The 26,584-nt window shown below is 38.9% G+C and overlaps 1 protein-coding gene and 1 long non-coding RNA gene across 2 annotated transcripts in view; both read left to right on the plus strand.

Annotated features, from left to right (window-relative positions):
* Positions 1-17,268, plus strand: part of LOC136855566 (uncharacterized) — a 28,813-nt gene extending 11,545 nt beyond the window's left edge. The window contains exons 8-17 of the mRNA XM_067132663.1: positions 433-559; positions 743-877; positions 1,765-1,848; positions 3,850-4,012; positions 4,326-4,463; positions 8,969-10,759; positions 11,385-11,479; positions 12,969-13,101; positions 13,624-13,722; positions 16,838-17,268. Coding sequence (XP_066988764.1) covers positions 433-559; positions 743-877; positions 1,765-1,848; positions 3,850-4,012; positions 4,326-4,463; positions 8,969-10,622 — 2,301 coding nt within the window. The 3' untranslated portion in view covers positions 10,623-10,759; positions 11,385-11,479; positions 12,969-13,101; positions 13,624-13,722; positions 16,838-17,268. The remainder of the gene's footprint in view (positions 1-432; positions 560-742; positions 878-1,764; positions 1,849-3,849; positions 4,013-4,325; positions 4,464-8,968; positions 10,760-11,384; positions 11,480-12,968; positions 13,102-13,623; positions 13,723-16,837) is intronic.
* A 3,758-nt stretch (positions 17,269-21,026) lies between these two features.
* On the plus strand, positions 21,027-26,366 carry LOC136855567 (uncharacterized). Its single transcript, XR_010858066.1, has 3 exons — positions 21,027-21,106; positions 26,078-26,152; positions 26,287-26,366. It is a non-coding gene; the product is annotated as an uncharacterized lncRNA (long non-coding RNA).
* Positions 26,367-26,584: the final 218 nt, after the last annotated feature.

Consider the following 26,584-nt stretch of genomic DNA (forward strand, 5'->3'; position numbering starts at 1 on the left):
AGATCCATTTTTTCTTTATACAATATAACGTAACACTAAGGTTCATACAAATGAATGCTATTCATTTTGTGGCGACCACGAAAGCTGACTAGCAATAATTTACGTGTAACATTTGAAGCGTGAATTCTCGTCATTCTTTTATGAAGCCATTAGACAACGTTCTTCTTCACTAATGTGGCTCTCCTAAATCTCATCGTGAACACTTAGTCTTCAAAGGCACTAAAGGCATCGGATATTCCTCAACTTTTGACATTGTGCAATCAGCTCTTTCAGCTGACTCCATCTATGTTGAAACAAGGCTAAAATCTGCCCCTTAGAAATCATATTAACATTATCTTACTTAACCTGATTACATGGAAATTTATGAAATGCGTTTCGTAGTTAACGCTGTATTTCTGATTTTAATCAGAGCTTTGTCTTTTCTCCGACCAGTACTTCACTGTGAATGGCAAAAATACCATGGTAACCAAGAATCCTTTGGCACAAGAACTCATCGGCAACAACAACGGGTTGAGCCACTATGATAAGCTACTGGCCAACACGATGTATCCTTGCATTAGTGAGTTGAAGCTAATATTATTTACTTGTTGCAGTATAGACAGTTCAGATGGTTTCATGAAGAACCTATCATTCATTAAAATGTGTTTTACAATCACATTATGATCGTGATATTAGAAATGAGGAATGCAAATAATCTAACGCTATTTTTCATGGTCCATTTCTGCACCAATTTGGAAATCAGCAAAATGGAAGCAAGACTGCAACATCACCGGGAACCCTTGCCAGAACGATGGCTATGTAGGAAAGAACTGTTCCTGTGTTTGTCGCAGCGGGACGAGTGGCGCTTACTGTGAGACTGTTAACAAAGGCTACTATGGTAAGTGTGTAGCTTCCAGTCACTTGTTAAGAAGGCTCTCAAGTTTGCGGGCCATCCTCTCCCTTGACAGAAAAGAATCAGATTCAGAACTCCTGATGGCTAACTTAAATTACAATGACGACAACTTTACCATCCAAAGTGACCGGTGCTCATTCACTACTAGTGTAGGCCTAGGGGGAGAACGTCAGGAAATATTTAGCCTTTCCTTAACTTTCAGTTATCAACTATGGCTAGAAAATTATTCCCGGCACTTTGTTGCTGTGACCATTGTTACAGCTGTACTTTCATGCGAAGGTTAAAGGATACTGGATATAACTAGATGTCTCCGACAGATCACTACACATGACATGTTAGATCGGTTTTGTTTTGCTGTTTCATATGTTCGAGATTGATTCCACTTGCATATAAATGCATGTATAGTATAAACATGTTTAAATGAAGAAGGTAAACGATAATATCTTCTGTAATTTAAAGACTGGAATTCAGACAAATTTTACCAGATTTGGGAAGGATTTACAGTAAGATACTACAGTATATGTAACACCACTGTATTTTCCATTCCCCGGCAAAGTAAAAGAAATAAAACATAGACCAAACATACCCAATAGTAAATGAATTATTTACAATAGTATTTCAAATAATTCTGAGGTAATTGTTTCCTGTGCCTTCAAATAAATGAATTTGGAAATATGAAAGGTTATAATCCTTAATGACGCCAGACACCAGGATGTGAGCAGAGTGCAATGTGTAAAGAAAAGTGAAGCCACCCTACAAGTGACTCACTGATATTTGTTGCAAATAAAAACTCCAGAGTGGATCTATATCTGAAATCTAGTTATTATGTACTCAGTTAAAAAAATTAGTTAACACTTTCTTTCGCATTGCAGACAGTCTTCTCTCAGGCTGTTCGGCAAATGTCACGGCGCCTGGGACAGTGACGTCTCCCAATTACCCCAGCAGATATCCATCGGGTAAGTTTACAGTATCAGACTGGGGAATCTCATGTCCTAGGTACCCCAGCACTTAAAGCTTATTGCGCATTCTGCTGTTCTTTTACCTTTGAACTTCACTATGATACGGTGATACTGGGCAATTTTTTTGTATGCCAATCTTTTCAGTGCGTCTTAGGGCATTTTTCTTTCTTGTTATCCAACTCCTATTTTACTTCACATTACTATTTTCCATCTCCTCGATTTAATTAATTTTGTTCTTCTGTTCTACTGACGATTAATGATTCGTGCGGAGAACCGAGTTTTTAATTTTCGCTCTAGGACACCCTAAATTTTCAAACTTTTATATTTCCACTTTTTTGTAAAATTTGGGGACTATGGACGACTTTTCATCCAAAACAGCAAATCATGAGACACTGCGATAAATGGCTGATGTAAAAAGTGCTTTTGAGTGTTGGGTGAAAGGAACAGACGCTTTTCTTGAAATGATGTATTTAATAAATCCTCAATCATTCTTCATTTACATCTTCATAGTAGATCACGTCAAGCGCGTCGTTCACTGTAACACAACAGTGGTACATCAATAATCAATCTAATTTAATTCAATTTTAATCAGTTAATGAATGACTCGCGCCAACCTCTCGGTCTCGCTGGCATGGAACTGTCCCAGGTGTCCCTTCAAAAAATGGGAGACGCGGCGCCGCTCTGGCCCTGAGATCCGAGAGGCAGAGGGGAGCCAAACAGTTGCACTTATATCCACATTTAAACTACAAAGAGCAGCTCCAATAATTCAAAAACAGTTTAATAAATTTCAATGAAACCTAAATCTATTTTCTTCATCATTCATGAAATCGCCAAATTGCAACCAGAAAAATATATCAATACAGTACAAAAAATTACTAACTAAAAACTGAGTCATTTCCATCGTAGCAGCCTCCCATTGGCTGAGAAACAACAAAGGGGCATATGGCGGCAAATTCGGCATCGCTCAGATACGGCAAACAAAGTGCAATAGAACAAAAACACTCAATTCACGAGAAAGTGCACAAATTTTAATGAATTTTGATATACAACACCTCATATTTTAGTGCAATATCAACCAAGAATCATGCTTTTAAAAATGAAATGAGAGGCGAAGAAGGTACGTGGTCGTGCATGTAAGTCGTTTTCTTTCCTTTTAAGTCCACCAAAGAGCACCGTTATCACTGCGTATACTCAATTAATTCTTTTAATATCAGTTGGCTCTAGGCGTTTTACAGCTGACATCCCCACACTCAGAGAGAAGGTGCTTTCTGATTCTCAGTTTGCAAGATGCAGCTTGCACAAGTCATTCCCTCAACATTCAACTTTCAACAGTCTCATTTTATGTTTGTTTGCCAAGTACATCCCGAAATTAACTTGACTGAAACTTTTTCTTTTTCGGTCTTTTGATATGGTCCACGATTCAACTCCCAGACTGGAGTCTGTGATACCCTTGCGACGGGAAATTGCAAATAATTCATCCCTCATCTTCATGAATCTTCCACAGACAAAGAATCTCCCTGGTTTATCAAATACCTTTCTGTGCCTTATTTTGTGCCTAGTCACGTAATAGTCATTGTCGTAACAATGTCTTATTTTTCTATTTGCTTTCATATTTATTGAAAACATTCCAGGCACTTATATTAACATAGTTAACGGCTCACAGAAGTATACAACTAAAATCGAATTTGTAGTTCGAAATCTAGACAGCAATGACGGTTAATAATAAGTACAATGTAACTCGTGGTTTCCAACATAGGTTCCACCCAGCCGTCCAGTGGTTTGTGGAATGACTTATCAAGGACCGTGGCAAAACTGCATGCTACTGGCATGTAAGATTGATTATAAACTGAATCAAGAGCTCATTTCAGCCAGTGTTTCTGAAGAAATGATTTCCTCCGGCTGCCCTAATTAGAAAATCGAATCAGCTGAAAGACAACTTTGACAGGTGAGAGTGCTTACCTCACCTCTCTTTTCACTTGTTTCCCTTTCCATTTGCAGGCCTAAAATGTGTGAAATGGATCCAGGCCCCTCAGTGCACCACTGTGAAGATAAAGTTCAATTCTTTTAGACTTGACGGAAGAAATCCCTATTGCGGTGGAAACAGCTGCTGTTACTTCGACGCCCTGGAGATACGGACCACCAGTCTCTATGTTGGAGAAGTGTAAGGAATCAAAAGGTTGTTGTGTTGCAGAAGAGCCTTGAACAGTCAGGTCATTTCAATTTCTGAACGTCTGGTTGTTGACCAACAAAAGTAAAAGTTTTGAAGAATGGTTTTATGTTGATTCTTGTGCTGATGTACTGTACACGGTGCACACTACCACAGGAATTCTGCAAGTAACGCAGCATCATATCAGATTGACAGGCATTCTGTGGGGTTGGGCGTATAGATAACTAAATTCCCACATCGTCCTTTGGGACATACAATTACTTCTGTAAATTTTGGAAATGACAGAGCCTTGTCCTCGTCTTTACAGCTACTGTGATCAAGACATTGCTAACGGCACAGAATTCAACTCTTCCAGCAATCAGATGATCCTCGTCTTCAAGACAGGCACCAACTTCTATTCTGGATGGTCTGTCAATGTGACCTTTGAACCAGTTCCTTCGTGCACGTAAGATTTTCATTCTCTTTTTCATAGCTAAAATCAGGTTCCTTTGGAAAGGTCACGTACACGCTCTCTCATTTCAGATGCACTTATTCGTACTCGTCAGAGCAAAATGTAAAAAGTCCATATTAATTTTCCATCTATTTCATTCATATATGTTTCCTGCTTGATATTATGAACTATATGCCTTTCATTCCTCAAGATCGTAGGTCTCCAAGTTAGATCATTACAGCACAATTCTTTCTTTACCATAGTTTGCTATCCTGGGGCAGAGGTCCTCGTTCTCTTCTCCACTCCCGAATCTCTTCTGCTCTCTCGCAGCCCTACAGCGCTCACACACTATATTCTTTATGTTAGCTAAGGTGGTAGGTCCTCTCCCCTTCGTAGTGAATGCACACAGTATCTTGTTTAGTGAATTTTAGTTTTATAGTAGTTATGCACATACACACACACACATATTGAAAATATATTTATATATATACTGATCTTTTGTGCTCTGTTATTCTTTGCGGAGAGCGATGTGTGTACATATATATATAGGCTTCTTATATATATATATATATATATATATATATATATATATATATATATATATATATATATATATATATATGCGTTAGGTGTTGGCGGATATCCAGGTACTATAATCCTAAGTCCTCGATATAAACCAATAGATCATGAATGAACCACTATATACTGTAAATGCATACCTGTTCTGTTTTCAGAAAACATCCCCGTGAAGCTGCTTCTTACAACTCTGCAGAAAGCTCACGTATCTAAGCCAGATCATGTTATGGGGTTTGATAGGGCAACACCACTCCATATATATATATAAGCCGTCGAATATAAACTAATTTTACCTTGCATGGACTCTCGCTTTCTGGATGTTGACGCCCTTCTTGTCTTTCAAAATATCCTTGAAACCGTCTAGTCTTCCTTTCTAGGTCTTCCTCCCAATGCTTTCAAATTGTATATTCTTTACATTATTCATTCACCTGCCCTGATCCTTTACCACCCCTCTGTTTCTGAATATCACATAATATATGTATATATATATATATATATATATATATATATATATATATATATATATATATATATATATATATATATATATATATATATTATACACATAATGACATCGCTTTTAAGCATATTTCAGTCAGAAGAATTCTCATTCTTTTACGGCCACTCTGGAAAGCTCTGACACACTTTTCAGTGAACTTCGTTCACCAATAGATATTTTTTCCTTATTAAAATTAAATAGAAACTTCACTTTACAATCAGAATAAGATTAATATGCATACAAACAATATAATATATAAAATTGGCAGAAAAATAACATTAATTAACAAAATTTAAGGGAACATTTTGAAACCCAAAACTATCGTTCGGCGAAATTAGAGAACTGAAGTACGGAGCGTGTTGATCTTCTTCACAATCTCAGTAACTGTGACCAGTTAATTGTGATATTGCATTCGAATATTTATGTTTAAGACTCAAATCATTAAATTGATGTAGATATCTACAGATATTCGTTTAAATCTAAAATAAGGAATAAGATTTCCTCCGTATTTGAGTGACACTGTTCGTCATGACGTCACTCGTCGTGTGGGCGGGAAACCAAAGCATTTAACAAATCGGTAGATGTCAACTTCATCGGGACAGGTCTTTACTGTTGGTGTCCCAGAAAAACACGGAGAGCATTAAATAAATTACCTGAAGAGAGGGTTATGTGGGTAAAATTTGAATAAAATAAAAATCTATTATGTTGGGGAGCATAATTGGGACCAAGATGTATATTGGGGGACCCAAAGAAAATTACACAAAACTAATGTATCAGTTCTGTAATTAGCAAAAGATACTATTCTCGAATGTATATATTCATGCTAGTGAAGGAAAACAATAGTATTAGTAATTAGTAAACCTGTATTTGAAATTATTAGAGCTCAGTTTTTAATTAATTTTCAACCCTTACTATTGCAAATGTATCGAATACTGTAATGTCAATTTCCTCAAAACCTTTTATTCAACACTAGCCTCATTTCTGTTATCAAGTTTTAATGTTCTACTATAGTATAATATCCTTGTCATGTAAATATATCAAAATGGTGCATATCATCAGTAACACGAAAAACTGGAGACCCTCCAAAATCTCTTCAGAATTTCGACCCATCCCGTTCCTCTTCTTCTTCTTCTCCTCCCCTCCCTGGAAACTAACTCTAAGCAACAGAAGCAAACTGCATTGCACTTATTCAAAACTGTGACTATACTGTAGTTTCAGTGACTTCATACAAAAGTTGATAACATTAAGTTGGATCAAAATATCATGAACAAACATGTCATTGGTGTTAAAAGCCTATAATTATATCCACTCATTTCTCAGCTCGATAGGCCTATAAGTTGTAAAGGTAACAAGAACCAAAATAATGTCACTAGATATACAGCACAACTGTAAATAAACTAAAAATATGTCAAATACTTTCTCAGCTAAAACATTCCAGTGGCCTGTAAATTGATCAAATAGAGAATATTTATCCCATTAGAATGTGTCAAATCCGATCAAAATAATATCAGCAGCAGCACATGTGTCAAATATGTTTAAAAAAAAAAAATCTTTCACTTCTCATCTATATACGAGTACAAGCCGTACGCGCAGTAGGGACCAACATCAGGTGAATGATTAAGAATATGCCATAACTGTAAATTAACTATTTCAAACAAAAATATGCCCATGGCATGTAGCCTAAACATTCAATATATAACGGTAAAGTTGTAGAACATAACGCTATTACATATCTGTTCAGTAAAGAAGTACGTTTCTGTTATCATGTCGACTGGCAAATTTTGATACAACTTTGTCCATATCCATAGGGCGAGAATATCTGTTTTTGGCCACCAAAGGGTTAACGTTTAGCTACAGAGGGCATTTCAACGAGGGGGGGATGGCCAATGGGTGCCAAGCATCTGACTGGGGGCCCGGGGCCACCCTGGCCCCCTCCATAGCGACGCCTACTGGGTAGGACTAACAGTCCAAATAATAATGTCACTAAAGATTAATTTTAGCTTGCTTTTTTTTTATTTTAAGTCTGTTCTACAGTAACAATCATAAATTGCTTCATTTCATAATGTTCTGTTCATAAGAATGAAGGCTTCATTGTCATAACGTCTATCGTAAGACTTGGGCATTTATATTATCACAGGCCTGCTATAAAGATGAGACCCTTAGACTTCTCTTTATAGTGTAGGCCTATTATGAAAATGACACTGTCATTAAGGTGTATCATATGGATTTGATCTTTAGGTCACTATAGACCTATCGTATGAGTCAGATATTGTATCAGTATAGGTCTATTATACGAGTCACCGTTTTATTTCGTGATAGAGATATATTCAGTACATATTTTAGGGTAACTTTGTTTTATTCTAGTATATCTTTCTTTTGATAATGATCCATCTACACTTCACACAAATGTTAAATCAGAGTTGTTATATGAATACTTTTGTATATACAGAGATAGGGAGTAGGCCCAGGATCTACGAGTATGCTAATTTTCTTCTTCATCATCGTAATTATACTGAAATTTTCATTATCTTTTACAATCGTTTTATCACTAATAGCTATTATCCTGAAAACATCCAACCATCACGGAAGAGAGGAGGAATTACTGCAGCAGTCCTATGAGCATGGATTGTTGCCTGTGGTCCTGGGGAACTTAAAGAAATAGACGCACAACCGATTAGTTCCCAATATATTAGCTTTCCAGAGGAAGTTTGGTACCGTCACAGAGAGCCCGCTATTCCCCGACCCAGAACCATTTTATGTAGTCACGGGAAACTCTTCTGTCCATAATGCCCAAACTGTAAAAGAATGGTTCAGAGAGCAATCCACACGTAATCAGAATCGAATGGCCAGCAAAGTCACCTGACTTAAATGCCATTCAAAGTATTTGGGGTTATATATATAACCAATAAAGGGGATACAAGTAATCCCAAGATCAGGAATCACGTAATAAGACTCGCCAAGCCAGTGTGGGAGGTCCCTTGATATCAAACAGAACGAAACAAACATTTGTGAAATGACAGAGTTCAATGTCTAAGAGATTATATGTTAATTGACAATATGATTTCATACTTGAGTTGGGGGTTGGGCCCGCACGGATCTTTAAATTCTACTATATTTTGTAATTTTATGTAGTAATGGTTTGACTATGCACTGCACTCATTGTTTTATTTATCTACTTATTTATTTACATTTATTTCTTTATAAGCAACATATATGGCTGGGTGAAAAGTGTTATATAGGTTGTAAATATACCACTGAGTACGGATAAATATTTTTATTCAGTCCGAGTCATATCACGAGCTAGTAACTATTTTGTAAACTCTTGTCCGAAAGGCACTAAATGGTGTGCCAGGACTTTCCAGAGTGGTTTTACTAAGCAAACTATAGCAAAAGGTAATTTAGACAAATCTTTATGCCTAAAATTGATGACCAACGATTTTTACAGGCCTAATACGACTTTAACAAGTACGTCGAGTACAAGTACTTCAACCAGTACCAGCACTTCTACCAGTACAAGTACTTCAACTAGGACAAGTACTCCGACCACCACAAGTACTTCAACTAGTACAAGTACTCCGACCACCACGAGCACTTCAACTAGGACAAGTACTTTGACCACAACAAGTACTTCGGCCACCACAAGCACTTCAACTAGGACAAGTACTCCGACCACCACAAGTACTTCGACCACCACAAGCACTTCAACTAGGACAAGTACTCCGACCACAACAAGCACTCCCACCACCACAAGCACTTCAACTAGGACAAGTACTCCGACCACAACAAGTACTTCGACCACCACAAGCACTTCAACTAGGACAAGTACTCCGACCACAACAAGTACTCCCACCACCACAAGCACTTCAACTAGGACAAGTACTCTACCACAACAAGTACTTCGACCAGCACAAGCACTTCAACTAGGACAAGTACTCCGACCACCACAAGTACTTCGACCACCACAAGCACTTCAACTAGGACAAGTACTCCGACCACAACAAGCACTCCCACCACCACAAGCACTTCAACTAGGACAAGTACTCCGACCACAACAAGTACTTCGACCACCACAAGCACTTCAACTAGGACAAGTACTCCGACCACAACAAGTACTCCCACCACCACAAGCACTTCAACTAGGACAAGTACTCCTACCACAACAAGTACTTCGACCAGCACAAGCACTTCAACTAGGACAAGTACTCCGACCACCACAAGTACTTCGACCACCACAACCACTTCAACTAGGACAAGTACTCCGACCACAACAAGTACTCCGACCACCACAAGTACTTCAACTAGGACAAGTACTCCGACCACAACAAGTACTTCAACCACCACAAGCACTTCAACTAGGACAAGCACTCCGACCACAACAAGTACTCCGACCACCACAAGTACTTCGACCACTACAAGCACTTCAACTAGGACAAGTACTCCGACCACCACAAGTACTCCCACCACCACAAGCACTTCAACTAGGACAAGTACTCCGACCACCACAAGTACTTCGACCACCACAAGCACTTCAACTAGGACAAGTACTCCGACCACCACAAGCACTTCAACTAGTACAAGTACTCCGACCACAACAAGCACTCCCACCACCACAAGCACTTCAACTAGGACAAGTACTCCGACCACCACAAGTACTTCGACCACCACAAGCACTTCAACTAGAACAAGTACTCCGACCACCACAAGCACTTCAACTAGTACAAGTACTCCGACTACAACAAGTACTCCGACCACCACAAGCACTTCAACTAGGACAAGTACTCCAACCACAACAAGTACTCCCACCACCACAAGCACTTCAACTAGGACAAGTACTCCAACCACCACAAGTACTCCGACCACCACAAGCACTTCAACTAGTACAAGTACTCCGACCACAACAAGTACTCCCACCACCACAAGCACTTCAACTAGGACAAGCACTCCGACCACCACAAGCACTTCAACTAGTACAAGTACTCCAACCACCACAAGCACTTCAACCAGTACAAGTACTCCGACCACCACAAGTACTTCAACTAGTACAAGTACTCCAACCACCACAAGTGCTTCAACTAGTACATCAACAAGCACTACAATAGAAAGCACAAGCACGGCCTCTCCTGCTGGTAATTGCGACGTTGTACAGCTGAGTCCAACTCAAATACAATGGACTTCTCCCAACTTTGGCCTGGGTAACTACCCTAACAATAAATCCTGCTGGCTTCAGTTATCATCGGTAAGTCTTGTCACTCACTACGCATTGCATCTAGACCTCTTCTTGCAATATATATCACTTTCATATCTCGACTACGAACCCCCTCATAGGTGTTTGTTCCTGACCAAAGAACAATATTTTGGAGTGTGGGTTTTATTTATTACCTCCAGTGAAGTTCTGGTTTTAGATTAGTTTGACTTTTTTATGCCTGTCTGTCCATCACTTTCGCTCTTAGCATGATTACCAGAAAAACTGATAATTAAACTCTGATGAAACTGTAAATGTTTCCATTCGATGGAAACATTCATGTTGTGACCCCCTCTTTGTGATTGACCACTGGGGATGTGACGAAGTCCGCCTGAGAGAGCTTGACAGATATTCACCCCAGTGGATGAGCTCACCCAATTTTGTTAAGGTTACTTCTCATTTGAAATGTTCATCTTTTCCATTTGATCATGCAGTTCTAAGGTATGGGAATATTTGAATGGTGTGAATTCGTTTCGTTAATTATTGCAAATCAAAACAGATTACATATTTCCATTATTATATCCATGGTTCCTGTGACGCCAGTTATAATATCAAATCAAGCAGTAAAATATCCCAGGCTGTATTTTAGTTCATCTAATGAAAAATCTTTAATTTTCAGCTGTCTCCGGCTTGGGCCATGGTACAACTTCTCTTTTTCAGTTTGCACACAACGGATCACGTTTTGTTCCCTAGCGAAGTCTGGCCACCTCTCCTGTACGTATTGAGACTTGGTCACTTCTTGCTAATGTATAAGTTTATTTTGCTTATGAATGCTCCATTTTACCATATTTGATTCTTGTCCTACGCTTTACATTATAATGCTGCACTTAGACTTTAGGGCAGTTGCTGTGTATAAACAAGTGCATTCACAGTAAAAGGTAGCATCAACCATCCACTGAGATACTATCACTTAGGACTATGACCCTTTTAGGACAGCCTGGACAGTTAGATGTCAGTTCCCTGGTTCTCTAGGAAAAGATACGAAAGGGGCAAAGTATAACAAAGATGGAAATGGAGAAATTAAAGAAAAGGAAAAGGCGAAATGCTGAAGGCAACATCTTTTAAGCCTGCTGAATGAAGGAAGGAAACTGATACAGAATGTGGGCTGATGACCTGCCAGAGAGCTGAATAGAAAATATGAGATCTGAAGAGGTTAGGCAATTTGCTAAAACTTACTGAAGAGCCAGGCAATGATGACCTGACCAGAATACTTGAAAACTTACTAAAGAAGACTTGTATAAAGTGTGAAATGTATAGAAGAATATGGCTGCCTGAGCATGTTAAAAATATCGGAAATGCTGCTGGAGGAAAGGTTAAGAAAAATGGGATAGTCAGATGATTTTTCAGTTGCCTCATTTAAGCGATATATGCACTGTAGGAGAAGTACCATGCAAAAAGAAAAACAGAACTCCTTTTTTGTTTATGATTTCAATGAAGGAGTCTACAAAGGAGTGCATAAAGGAGAATCCAGGAGCTTTTATGTACAGATGACCTGGTGTTAACGACAGAATCAGACAAAAAAGGACACTGGAACATTTATGAGGTGTGGAATGGAACGGAAAGAGGAAACTGGAAATCAGTATGAGGAAAAAAAATAATAGAAAGCTTCTAATCACTGGAAAAGATTCCAGACAAAAGTCCAGGCACGAAAGTGGATATGAGGAGAACGACACCGATGCATAGGACCACCGCGGAAGGTTTTTACAAAACCTGGAGTGTACAGAAAGAACAAACTGTAAAAGACAATTTTCTTGATTTAGACCTTCTGTCTACCTCCCTTGCAAAATCCTTTCCATCATCTGTTATTTTTATTTACTTCCAGATGCCTGTACAAATCAGCTACTTTCAGCCTTGCACCATTCTTATAAATGTCCATTAATTCATTTTCCTAACCACTATTTACTCTTATTAGCTTCCTCTCACTATCAGACATTTTATAGTTCCTCCCTTTACACAGAGTCTTTCACTGTTCTCTTCAGTTTTCTTTATTGTCAACAATTAATGGTATTGTATCAGCAACGTTTCCCGACCCATTTCTGCTCTAACAAACTCTTATATAGATGGGCTGGGCTGTGCCGGTTTGGTTATGAGGAGAATCTTTTGTCAAGGTCTCTTTCTCTTTAGTAGCATAATTTGCTTCAAAAACTCTTCGTAATTATTCTGTTTCATGCATAAAAAAATTATCATCTTAATATTCTTACAGGCTAAAAAATTATCAGAGTGGTGTCAGGAGCCTTCCGTCCATGAATACTGTCGCCGAATTCTTCAACAGCCCGACCAGAAGCGGCGCCGGATTCAAAATGATAATCACCAGCAGGACATCCAACTGTCACCAGGTCCACTTAGAGCTGTATTACAAAAGCACGCTTCTTGGTGATGCACTTTGCAACAAGTAGATATGTACCTTTCCTGTACAATTATGAATTAGAGTCACTTTATCACATAATGTCACATGAAAACGAACAGACGTCGCCTTCTGGGACCCACCGTCAGTTGGTGCAAACTTTGGTGGCAATATGCTCACAGGCCAGGAAGCGTGCTGTTATATCATACTTGTTCTTCTGTCTTTCCTGTTGCAGCATAATCAGTATTAGTTAGTGACATTACTCGAAGTAACAGTCATGCCATTATTCTCAATGCTTACCTTCAATATTTGTTTATTTGTTCGGAGATTTTGTTATTCAAGAGTAAGATTCCTTTTTCTCTATCCCCTTCCCTAGTACAGTGAAGTTTGACAGCGTCATTTTATAAGTGTCTATTTCTTTAGTTCTCTTTCATTTCAGTAGCGCTTGTTTTCATTTCGAAACATTATTCTCGCCTCATCAATAACCGGTTTTTCTTTTCCAAAATGTTTGCAGCTCATCACTACAGGTGGCCTCGGAGACACGGGCACAATAGCTGCCCCCCTACTGCCCAACTTCGTCTGGGTGATGAAAGGCTGTGAATTCTGGATAAGGGTGAGAATTATTATATTGAGTATATATATATATTTATATTATTATCTCACTGAGAAAGGCATTTTTTTCATATATTTCTTGACTTTTCATTTGATGTTTGTTTATTCCCCTTGTGCACTTTCATTCTTATGCTACCTTTCAAATATGAGCGAAAGAATCCTTCCAGTAGAAGCCTGATAGCGCATAGTCAGTCCTTTGTCTTGTTGGTCCATAGGAAGGTATACTCAGTGTGAATAATAATAATAATAATAATAATAATAATAATAATAATAATAATAATAATAATAATAATAATAATAATGCTTATTTTATATGAATACAGGTCTCTAATCTTCTTTGATGAAACCATACATATGACGGAACTGTTATTTTCACCTTCCAATTAATTATGTATATATATGTAGACAACTGTAACGATGGACGTCACCGTGGCATCTATGCTGGAATATAATAAACTCAGGATATATATACTGATTATTGCTAGACCAAGAGGGGACATTATTGTCTTATTTTATTAATTTTTGCTCATTTATCTTTTTCTGCTCATTTGTTCTTGATGGCTGGACCTGTAGTGATAATATATTAAAGGCAAGGAACAGCTCACCCAGTTACTTTTGCCGACCCAAAGTAAATACTTCTTTTATACCTATTTGAGGCCGCTGTAGTTACGTAGGTAGTATTTGTAACATCCATTCCGCCCATAATGGTCCCATTGTGTTGCTACGTTCAAAACTTTTCTTTAGAAAGGGGTCTGACAAATAATTCAGAACTGATTTCATTACTTTTAAAACCCTCTGGTATTAAAAATAGAGCAGATGGAAGTCTGACGACCATGTGTAAAAGAAGGCACTCGTGCTATATTGACCACAAATTTTGAAAAAAATCAGGTTAGCAGAATTTTTGGAAATGTGTTTTTTTTTTTGGCGGGGGGAAGGGAGGAGCAAGAAGGGTGTACTGCAATGCTTTGGAACTTCATTGTGTTCTCGTTATGTTGCTTATTCCAAAGCTGTTTCCTCATATTGGTTGAATTTATTCAAGGTCTAAGCTTTGGTGAGTAATATTTGTCTGCGCTGCAGCACCTCAGCTTACCAGACGCTTTGGGGTGCTGGCTTTCTGATAAGTAACTACCATGTCTTTCAGGAAGTTTGAGTCATCGTTTTTGCCGATACCTTTCAAATTAATTGATGGGTCGGTGTGTTGCTTTGCAACCGTGTGTTTCAGACCCTCCCCTAATTTTTGGTAATAAATTCAGTTTCCAAATTCAGCTTTTTTGGGTACTTTACTACTCTTGAATGTGATGGGGCAGACAGCAAACTGATTAACGCTTTCGGACATACGAGATTGGGAAACGGGAACTACTGGACTTGTCCCGCGTATCTGCTTGGAGTAAATTGCTCTCTAACCCCAACCCTCCTCCTCGATTCTTCCTTGATTTCATAACAACCCCGCAGAGTAGCATATGGTACTTTCTTCATGAATGCGATGGTTTTTATTTTGTTTGCATAATTTTGTTATGAAAAGTTATTTCGTGTTTATCTAAATTCACTGTTCTACGTACATCTATAATGAAAAATATTGGGTTAAAATCACAGAACAGTTTGTAACGATTTGAGGCAATGTACTGTACAAGATATCATAGATGTATGTCATAAATCAGTTTTATCTTTCCTTATATATTTATATACATATATATATATATATATATATATATATATATATATATATATATATATATATATATATATATATATATATATATATATATATATATATATATATATATGACCGTGAAATATAACCATAAGCAATATCCTACCTATTCAGATCTATTCTTAATTTTTGGGCAACTTTCTCCCGGCTGTAAACTTCAAGAAGACGTATAGCAAATGCATTTCCACATCCGCGGAACATTTCAACATGTGGGCCATAGCTCTAAACAGCGACAAGACAACCTTCCCTGTAGTTACAGGGTACGCTAGTGGCAAACCACTAAATTCTGTCTAGCCATGTAGGTCCTTAGCTCAGTTGAAAAATTGCAATGCTAATATGTGCCTGAAAACATTCCATTACAATGTTAGTATAAGTAAGACAGACAGACAGAGAGAGAGAGAGAGAGAGAGAGAGAGAGAGAGAGAGAGAGAGAGAGAGAGAGAGAGAGGAGTGAGGAATGAATGAAAAGACGAACAGGGAAGTGAGGTTCAAAGAAGGAGGAAGAAGGGTGGGTGTTGGGTGGGGTGAGTACCCCAAGAGAGCTTACCGAATGAATTCGTAAATGTCCTAAAATTCAAGAGTAAAGTGCCTTTAAAACCTGTCTTTGGAAAAGGTATTTTTTATCGAAAATTAGGGGAGTGTGTGAGAAACTCTGTTTCAAAGCACCATACCAATCAATCGATTGGTTTGAAAGATATTGGCGAAAAACGATGACTGAAACTTCCTGAAGTACTTAGTACTGTATGCCTGTCGAATAACATAGACTCTACCGTACACTGCTGCACCTGATTATTTTCTAGGTATCTTACAGCCAATGGTAATGCAACATAGTTCCTAACCAAAATTAACCTCTATTTGACACTGAACATTCAACGTGAGAGATTCATTTAAAACTGTCACATCAAAAATGGTGTCATAGCAAAGATTATAATACTAATAATTATGCAGCTGATAAGTATACGGCTACGTGAGTGTGTGAAGCTGAGGTCCGTTAATTGAGGCGTTTCCAGCTTGATAACAACATGAAGAGTGAAGAAGTCGAGACTCCATACAAAGTCACGAAATATTCGGCCTGACTTGAATCATTGAACTAGAGCGTTTGTCGCCAGAGTCTCTTACGTCATTGCCTCTAGTCCTATAAACTTTTTTCTTTCTTTCTTTCAAGAAAAGGCTCCCGGCTTCCTCCAAATTTAGTTTCCTCTCCTATTTAATATTTCTATTCCCCCAGATGTAGGCAGTACATTTTTCATTATTAAATTCCTTTTTTGGTTTTTCTGGTCTGAGGTAAAAAAAAAAGGTGGGTGTCGAGTGGGATGTGTGAACTTCTTCTTCAACCTGCCCCAACCAATTTCTTTTATTAAACAGATATTGATCAGCCCTTCAACACTCTTTTTCTTTCCGACAGTCTCCAAATAACACCAGAATTCAGCTCACCTTCAGCTCGATGGTCATGACCACGAATTGTGCCCAGAACGGCGTCATTGTGAATCCAGATGGTGACGTCACTTATCCCTCGGGTAGCAGCAGCACGTTCTGTGGACCCTCCCTTCCGCCGCCAATCACTTCTTCAGCGAACGAAATGAATGTCCTCTTCTACAGCACCAGAATCTTTATGCGCTTTATTGCCACGTGGTCCGTTGTTTGATAAGCATCATTTATGAGATGTGTGGACGGCTGCAAGCAATGACAAGGGCAGCAGTATCCTTCAATAGCAGTCATTAAAGTGCACTTGTGAACTTTGTAATTTAGAATCATATTCATGTAATGAAAAGGGGCAGAAGTTGCCCGTATTTTTTGCTTGTTAGAACCAAGTAAAGCTAACGCATATGAACTTCTTTTTCGTCTTTTAAAGTTACCAGTAGTAGAGGAAAAAACCCCATATAGACTCCACTTTTCTAACCCCTCTCCCGAAGTGGCGTGGCCACCCCCCCTTCCCCCCTCCTGATAAGCTCATGTACGACGTGAGGCCTAAAAGGGGCGGGGGCAACGCCCCCAACCCCCAAAAGGGGGCGTGGCTAGCCCCTCCCCCTCCTGATAAGCTCATACGCACATGAGGCCTAAAAGGGGGTGTGGCCTCCCAGACCCCAAATAGACTCCACTATTCTGGTGGGCGTGGCCACCCCTGACCCCAAATCGACTCCAGTTGTATTATAAGCTCATGTACGTACATGAGCTCATATTAGGGGGGGGCGACCCCAAATGGCTTATAAGCTCGTGACATGAACTAAAATGGACTCATGTCTTATAAGCTCATGTATGCGTAAAAGGGAGTGGGTGCGTGGACACCTGTAACTCTCCGGGAATGAAACCACTTTTCTGCATCCCCGTGACGCCACGCAACTCTACGGGAATAAAACCACCAATTCAACCCCTGACCTCAAATTGACTCCACTTTTTGGGGCGTGGCCACCTGTAACTCTACGGGAATAAAACTAACATTTCAACCCCCGACCCCAACCTGGCTCCACTTTGCCGCACCCCGTGACGTAACGTAACTCTCACGGGAATAAAACCACCAATTCAACCCCTGACCTCAAATTGACTCCACTTTTTTGGGCGTGGCCACCTGTAACTCTACGGGAATAAAACCAACATTTCAACCCCCAACCCCAACCTGGCTCCACTTTGCCGCACCCCGTGACGTCACGTAACTCTACGGAATAAAACCACCAATTCAACCCCTGACCTCAAATTGACTCCACTTTTTGGGGCGTGGCCACCTGTAACTCTACGGGAATAAAACCAACATTTCAACCCCGACCCCAACCTGGCTTCACTTTGCCGCACCCCGTGATGTCATGTAACTCTACGGAATAAAACCACCAATTCAACCCCTGACCTCAAATTGACTCCACTTTTTGGGCGTGGCCACCTGTAACTCTACGGGAATAAAACCAACATTTCAATCCCCCCGACCCCAACCTGGCTCCACTTTGCCGCACCCCCGTGACGTCACGTAACTCACGGGAATAAAACCACCAATTCAACCCCTGACCCCAAATTGACTCCACCACTTTTCTACCTCCTGTGACGTCACGTAACTCTAACGGGAATAAAACCATCCTTCCAACCCCTACCCCAAATTGACTCCACCTTTCCTACCCCCGTGACGTCACGTAACTCTACGGAATAAAACCATCCTTCCAACCCCTGACCCCAAATTGACTCCATTCCTAACCCCGTGACGCCACGTAACTCTACGGGAAACCCTTCATTTGAACCCCCGACCCCAAATCGACTCCACGCTTATGCCCCCGTGACGTCACGTAACTCTACGGGAATAAAACCACCCCACCCCAACCCCAAATAGACTCAGTTCACTGCTTTTTTGCGACTCATGTCCCCTTTAATTGTTTTCAACGTAACCGGGACGTTTACCTCCTCCTCCTCATATAAAATCTCTAAATTAATATATGCACATCGCGAATGTAGCCTCTATCAACTTCTCTCTCTCTCTCTCTCTCTCTCTCTCTCTCTCTCTCTCTCTCTCTCTCTCTCTCTCTCTCTCTCTCTCAGCCGTTACATTTTGCTTAGATATTCGGAGTATCATGATAAAAGGATATTTGGCGACTGACTTCAACCTCATGTGAGACATATATTTATCAATTTGATATCTCCCCCAATAACCGACACACGGATGAAACCTGACCTTATCGCCATATTTGCCAAGCTGACTTCACCCTCACGTGAAATTTTATCTACCATAGAATTTGAGTCATAATCTCCATACACTACACAAGTTTAAAGGCAAACACTTCAATTTGTTTATTTATTAATACCGAGTTTGAAAGAGGTTAAATGAAAAATCAAATGACAGACGGAATTTCAGTTTTGTTTATTTATTAATACCGAGTTTGAAAGAGGTTAAATGAAAAATCAAATGACAGACGGAATTGTTATTTTATATTTGTAACCAATGCTAAATACAGGGGAATGAATTAATATTCCATACAAATACATACATTAGAAAAAACTGTATATACAAACACGAACGCGATAATATACGCATTCGCTTTTCCAAAAACAATACTTCAACGAAACACACGGCTACTAAATATTTTCTAACCTGTTCCTTCACATCACAGCCTCAGTATATGCCACATACATCTACTCCAGCACTTTCCCGACCGTTTATCAAAGACGACGTTTCATCTAACACCTCAAAGCTTTTAAATTTAGCTAACAAGTTTTTCATATATAAATCTTCCACGCACCTTTCCTCCAACAGGGATAAATTCTTTTCATTATAGCCACGCAACATATTTTACCAATTTTGCTCATTTCATCACTGAATGTAGCTAACACAGGTAAATATTGATTCAACCAAGTCGTATTAACACGCCCGCTTTGACCGATGCCAGCGGGAAAGATAACATACTTGACATAGTCATACGATGATTTAGATAATTCTTCCTTCAATTTCTTGACCGAAGAAAAAAAGTGGTTGAATCTCATCTGCTTACTATCTCTGGCCAAACGATCGGCATGATCTTCATCTTTGGAATAAGCCACGCTCTTTTGTGCGTATTCGTTCTCTTCAATGGGGGCGCCGATACCGTATTGTGTTAATAAGGTAGCTATGGTAGGGAGATCAACTTCATCGTTGCATTCCCAAGATGTGATATTTTCAGGTCTTTTCACAATGGCGGAACCTTCAATACCCCTATCACGAGGACATGCATATGATGCACCAGTGCGAGAATATCGAAAACCTGCCAACTCGGCATACGGATAAGCACGAATGACGTCTGCCACCACACCGTAATTCCTGCATGTGACACAATTAGTGGCCACTACTAAACACGTGTTCCGCTTCCTGAACATATTTTCGGACAAGTTCCCGAAAACTAACTTGCACGAGGAGGTTGATGAAGCCATGGCGAGAGTCCACGTCTTGATGTGACAATCCTTCAAGAGATAATGAGCTACACGAGCTCCCTGCCTTTATCACAATCACCGATTACAAACCAGTTGTGACGAAGCATCAAGTCTCTCTCCCTCCCAGCCATGATTCACACCCACACGAATAAACAAGTCTTATCATTCCCTCACGCCAAAGGTCATCCACACAGATCGGTGTGATCTACATCTTTGGAATACAATACTTCAACGAAACACCGTATGTCACACCTGATTATTACTTTCTGACTGAACACCATAAATACAGCCGACAAGGGAAATTGACGTTATTCCATGCCCAAAGTTTATAAGAGTAAGTGCATCAAGTATTTCTCTTGACCGGAACGTCATTCCCCGTCACTATTCAGTAAGTAGCATATAAAACAGTTTCCATTTACTCGAACATATAGTAAATATTAAAAACAGCAATAAGATTCATCTGTATACGGAATAGATATTCATATGAAATAATGTACCCGTTGAAAGAAACAGAATATATAAAACAGTCATTATTTCTCTCTTTCAGATATGGGAAATAACTCCAGTAGCGAACTATCGGCTGACGAAGTAGCCACTCAGGTCAGACACCATTACTACTATGGTGCTGGAGCCCCAACACATTTATTAGGAAGGTGAAAACAGGTCATGACCATGAAGCAGGAGCAGAAGAAGAAGTAGCAGGAGATGCAACAACCCCGCTGACAGCCCACAGCAGTGCAACCCCCACCAACTCCGCCACCACCCACTACTGAAGGAAACGAGCAACCCGGTGAAGGTATGTAAAACCGATGTGTTATATATTTATTTAATAACAGTTCTTGATTCCATAGAAACACGCACTCTTTTTCTCCGTTTTCCTGTTTTTGATTTCAAATGGATTGTGGGCATAGTAAAAAAAACACGTATATGATTATTCATAAGGATTTATTGACCACATAAAAGACAGTGTGCAAATTCAATACACTAATCACCGTCAGACTGTCTCAGCACACATCCCAATATAACGTCCACGTGTATCCTTATGATAAGGCGAATATTCCGAAAAGCGTTTAAGAGGAAACGACTAAGACGTCTTAGCATTTTATCACCGACGTTCACGGGTGAATGATTCTCACAGCTCATCCTGAAATAAGTAAAAAATAGTTATGTGATTCACGGTGTATGATACATATATAGAATATATCCTTAACAGAATGTAAATGGGGTAATATAAAAATCAAAGAAAAATATGCATTTACCTTAGTTGTTTAAGATGCGGAGGCATTCCTTGTATGTAATAGCACGTTTGACCCCCGACCTCCAATGTGAACATTTAAACTTTTTCAAATATTTAGAATAATATCCCGTTATCCATTTATCATTGCCTCTCAAACGAGTGAATGAGAATACATTTTGTATTAAGGATAATACTGTTTTCACACCTCGGTGACTCACGCAATGAACAAAAAACTAACGTAAAGACCGCATTTGTACGATTTATCGGGTTGTATTTGTTTTATTAGTCGATAGAGGCTATATTTGGGATGTGCATATATAAATTTAGAGAAGTCATTCGAATAAACTTTAGGATTTATACCGTAACTATCAAAAAGAAGATTATATTTCTAGGTGATTTTTCCACGTAAAAACATACCCAATGACCGACAATATTAATATCAGTAGACGAAGATAATGTATTAGATATAAAAACTAAAGGTTTGATTCTATTTTCTGGCAATGTCAATAATCCTACTTCATCCGAAGCGAACACACCTAAATATTTAACCCGGTCACCGAGTGAACCTTTTAAACTTATTTCAATTTCTTTTGTATCCATTCTATTTAACCCCTAACATCACACTGAATAACTCTATCCGCATCCACCGTTAAAATACCCTTGGTATCCCCGAAAAGTAAAATAATGCAAGGGTTAGGTGTAGCCGTACCCAGCCTGATCGATATTCGCAGGTTTGCCGAAATTTCCACTGGCATGGAATCTTCAACATCTTCCACCACAAAATTAAAGCAGTAAATAGCTCTACCATTTTTAAAACTATCATAAGTGATCAGATTATCACCGCCACCCCTATACTTTTCTGCGTCTCGTGATATAATTGCATGATGGTATTAGGGAAACTGCATTGAATATTATATACAGTATTCCCATTAACGGTAATATGTATATTATTTAAATCGAAAGATTGAAAATATAGGCTATTGGCTGCGTAATCACCTGAAAATGTTTCCATATCAATCATGGCCAATGTGATTTTTTCAGGTATACAACTGTTAAAAGGTTGATCAATTAAAATCGAATTTTCATTTTGCCCAATAACGTATGTCTTGTATAAAGTCTTATCAAATATATATTGTATAGGATTAACTGCTATCGCCTCATTTAAAGCCGACATTGCGTTATAATGTGGGGTAACTCTATCGATCCATAATTTAACCTTTTCTATATTTATCACATTTAAATGTCCGTCTGTTATTATTTGCTAATTCGAGCCTAAGCCTCAAGTCAATCGAATCCAGTAAATACATGTCTATAGTCGCTATATCCAAAAGAAGTGGAAAATATGTATGCACGCCCCGCGTTTTAATGTCGCCCATAACTTTCGTCTCCCACCTGCTGGTTTGACCGAAGGTATTGGCAGTAAATTGTCGAGTTACCCCGTGTGTTACATGATAGTCATCATATAAAAATCCCGCCCGACCGGTGGTAGGTAATGCCGAGGGCTTTATCATTTTCAGCATTTTGATATATGATTGATAGTTAAATACAGGACAGGATTCCACCAACGTTTCATTCAAGAAAACAGAAGCGGATTTAAATAATGTATTACTTAGACCATTAACGACAGACACGTGATCATCATCTGCTAATTGCGCGCCGGCCCTATCTATTGTGATATATAATTCTAAAGCTATACTTGACAAATCTAAGAAAGAACCTGCCACCCCATTAATGCGAAATTCTATATATTTATCAGTTAGAATTTGATTTACGGAAATATTGCAAGGTGTAAAATCCAGTCTTTCCTTTGAATTAATTGAAGTTTCAATAATTCTCCGTCTATTAACATTCGGGAACAATTCAGATATACCCGCAATATACGATGAAACAGGAACTTGATTACCAGTTCCGGGTATGTTAGGAACTACGCTAGCCATATTTTGTGTTTATATAATTTGAGATGAAGGGTAGAACGAGTGCGTACCCGCCGAATGTCAATTGATGAATGAGTTACAAAAGATCGTACACGTCCTTATTATAATATGTACTTCTAGATCTAACGCGTGTATCCTTCCTCTTCCTACGTTTTTTCTTTCCTCCCACACTCGACGACCGTCTTCTAACTAAACGTTGTTTCACCGTTTTCCTCCGTCTCGTTCTTCTTCTTCTTCTCCTCCTTCCAGTACCGCTTAAAATTCGTTGTCCAGTAGTTTTGAGGGCTCTTATACCATTTCGTTTTAAGGATTCTTTTAAAGGTAAACTGTTGTTTACCATATCAGATAACACAGATCTACCGAATTCATTAACTGAAGGTTTCGCGGCATTAAATAGAAAAGGAAGTACTTTACGTGCAATACCACTTATAGTAGAAAAATACCACTTCCCCTCCTGCGACCGGGATAGAAAACGGAAATATCCTCAAACCCCGCCCCTCTCCTTAATAAAGGGTCTGATAAAAATAGTTTTTAAATTCCGCCTCTGAAGGAGGCGCGAATAACACTCTCATTTTACTGTTTATACTATTCCCAAACAATTTAAGTGGAGCTTGATTCACACGTTCTAGTTGACTCGAGGGTGTTACGATCACGAATAAGGAATGCCAAGGGTGAACATCGAATTATATACGTACCTATTCATCTAATTTTCCTCTAGGTTTTATACGGAGCAGGCAAGTAACGCTTGAGTCTTTAGCGAAATGTAAAAGGTGTCCATTTTGATCCGTGATAAGAATAGAAATCTGATCCAAGATGTTCGTGTTCAACAATTTGTAGACTGTATTATGTATTCCTTTTCCTCTACCACTTGCTAAAGTAAAACAGTCCAATATATTGACTAGTCTCCCACCAAAAATCGTCGGTTGAACTATATCCGTATACACATATATATAATCTACCCCACAATTATCAGGTAGAGAATCAAGGGAAACGTGTTCATTCAATTCACGCCCACCATATATTTCATAACCAGTATTAATATGAAAACCTAATAATTTCGCGGCTTTTCCACTAAATTTTACGTATATACTTTTAACGTCCCCCGGTCTCAGTTTCTCTCTCTTGATACGTGGCATAGTAATTCTCCTTAAATCTTCATCCCAATGAAATATACCGTTACTATTAAAATAATTTATGAAATTATCACCGTAATAAACTTTCAAATAATCATGCACGTCCTTATTAAGAGCTCTCACGAGTCTTTTCATATCCCCGCTAACATCGCTATTCTCGGTCTGTACAAATATGTATGCCTATCACGTTTATGACGCTCTGTAATAAATTCGAGAGTGAATAAATCATCTTTGGATAATATAGCGTAATAACTCCCCGGGAACATGATCGAAGCTAAACCTACTTCATATTCAACCCCATTAGGTAATAATATAGGTGTAGGTAATCTATTGGCAAATTTCGAAGGTGTATTTTTGGTATACGTGTCTAAACAGCCGAGACTGCTCAAATATATGGTGTGTTCACCAGCCATGTCGGTTAAATACTACGATGGGTATATGTCACGAATGGTATTTATAAGAAAAGTTCGATAGCGTTTTATCTAGGTCTTATATGCAGACTGCATGATACAACCCCATTTTCAGTAAACATTATTTCTTCACCGTTCTGATCCGAGACATCGATGGTAATGTAATCCAATACGTCAATGGTATTTAAAGGTTTATAAATGGCATTATGCGGACCTTTACCACATGCACATCCTAACGTGAAACAGTCTAAGAGATTAACCATTTTATCACCCAAGATGGTAGGTTGAACGATACCCGAATACAGGTAAACGTATTCAACGCCTTGATGGAATATATTTCTACCGCGGTGAGGTCTCAACGCACCCGAACTGTATATTAAATACCTGACTTTTTCATTGAAACCAAACATATTAGCTGCTTTAGCACTGAGTTTAATCGTAATTGAATCAATCATGTCAACTTTGGCCACTCCTGCATCGACATGTGGAATGCTCATTACCTTCGTGTCATCATTCCATGAGAATAAACCGTCCCTGCGGATAGCTCCGCGAATATGCTCACCGTAAAATCCAGATAATTGTTCAATAATTTCCGTATTAAACGCTCTAGTCATGACATTCATATCACCACCCAACAAACCCGAAATGGACTTATAAATATAAGTATAAACGCGTTTCCCAACTGACTCGTTATAGATCACGTTAAATTGAATAGTAAAATCAATGTCTTCTGGTTTAATAGCGTAATATAATTTCGGGAGAATGACTCCCACTAGGCCCACTTCATATTCCACTTCTTTCGGTAATGATATTGGGGCAGCTAACCTATTGGTAAATTTACACGCCCGGTTTTCTGAAATGTACTTATACATGCTTTGCTATTCACGTATATGATGTGATCGCTACACATGTTGAATGTAGACTGTATGACTAACAATGGGCATCGGGTTTATAAATAAATGTGTACATAAAAACCTCCACGTTCATGTTATACATAAAAACCTCCACGTTCATGATATGTCATGCAGTATTCATGAATTTGTTATCTCACAGATTGCCACGTCATTAAAGAAGATGTCCAAGCCTCTAGCCGCCATGATGAATCATCCTCACCACACTCCGATCCAGGTAAAATATTATTATTATTATTATATTATCATTGTTGTTTTTGCAGTTATTATTATTATTATTATTATTATTATTATTATTATTATTATTATAATACACGTTCACTCCGGTGCTAATTAACACGATCTTTACAGATCCCTTCGCTGAAGACTTCCCATTAGATGAAGATTTGATGGGGAGTAATAATAATGAAGCGTCACGCATTGGTGGAGGGGATCTGCACTCGCGAGGAAAGAACGGAGGGTAACAAGGTAGTGAGTACCATTCATTATGCGGCTGCGGTAGGGTCACACATTGACGTGGCAATGAAGCTAAGTAGTAGCATAGCCCGATTACGCGAAGATGTCTCAGTAACTTCCTTGAAAGAGGTATTCGCTCGGCTATGCTCTACTTGTGTGTTATTATCACCAGTGTGAGGATGCTAGGCGACAT

The sequence above is a fragment of the Macrobrachium rosenbergii genome, chromosome 32, assembly GCF_040412425.1.
Source record: "Macrobrachium rosenbergii isolate ZJJX-2024 chromosome 32, ASM4041242v1, whole genome shotgun sequence".
NCBI lineage: Eukaryota > Metazoa > Arthropoda > Malacostraca > Decapoda > Palaemonidae > Macrobrachium > Macrobrachium rosenbergii.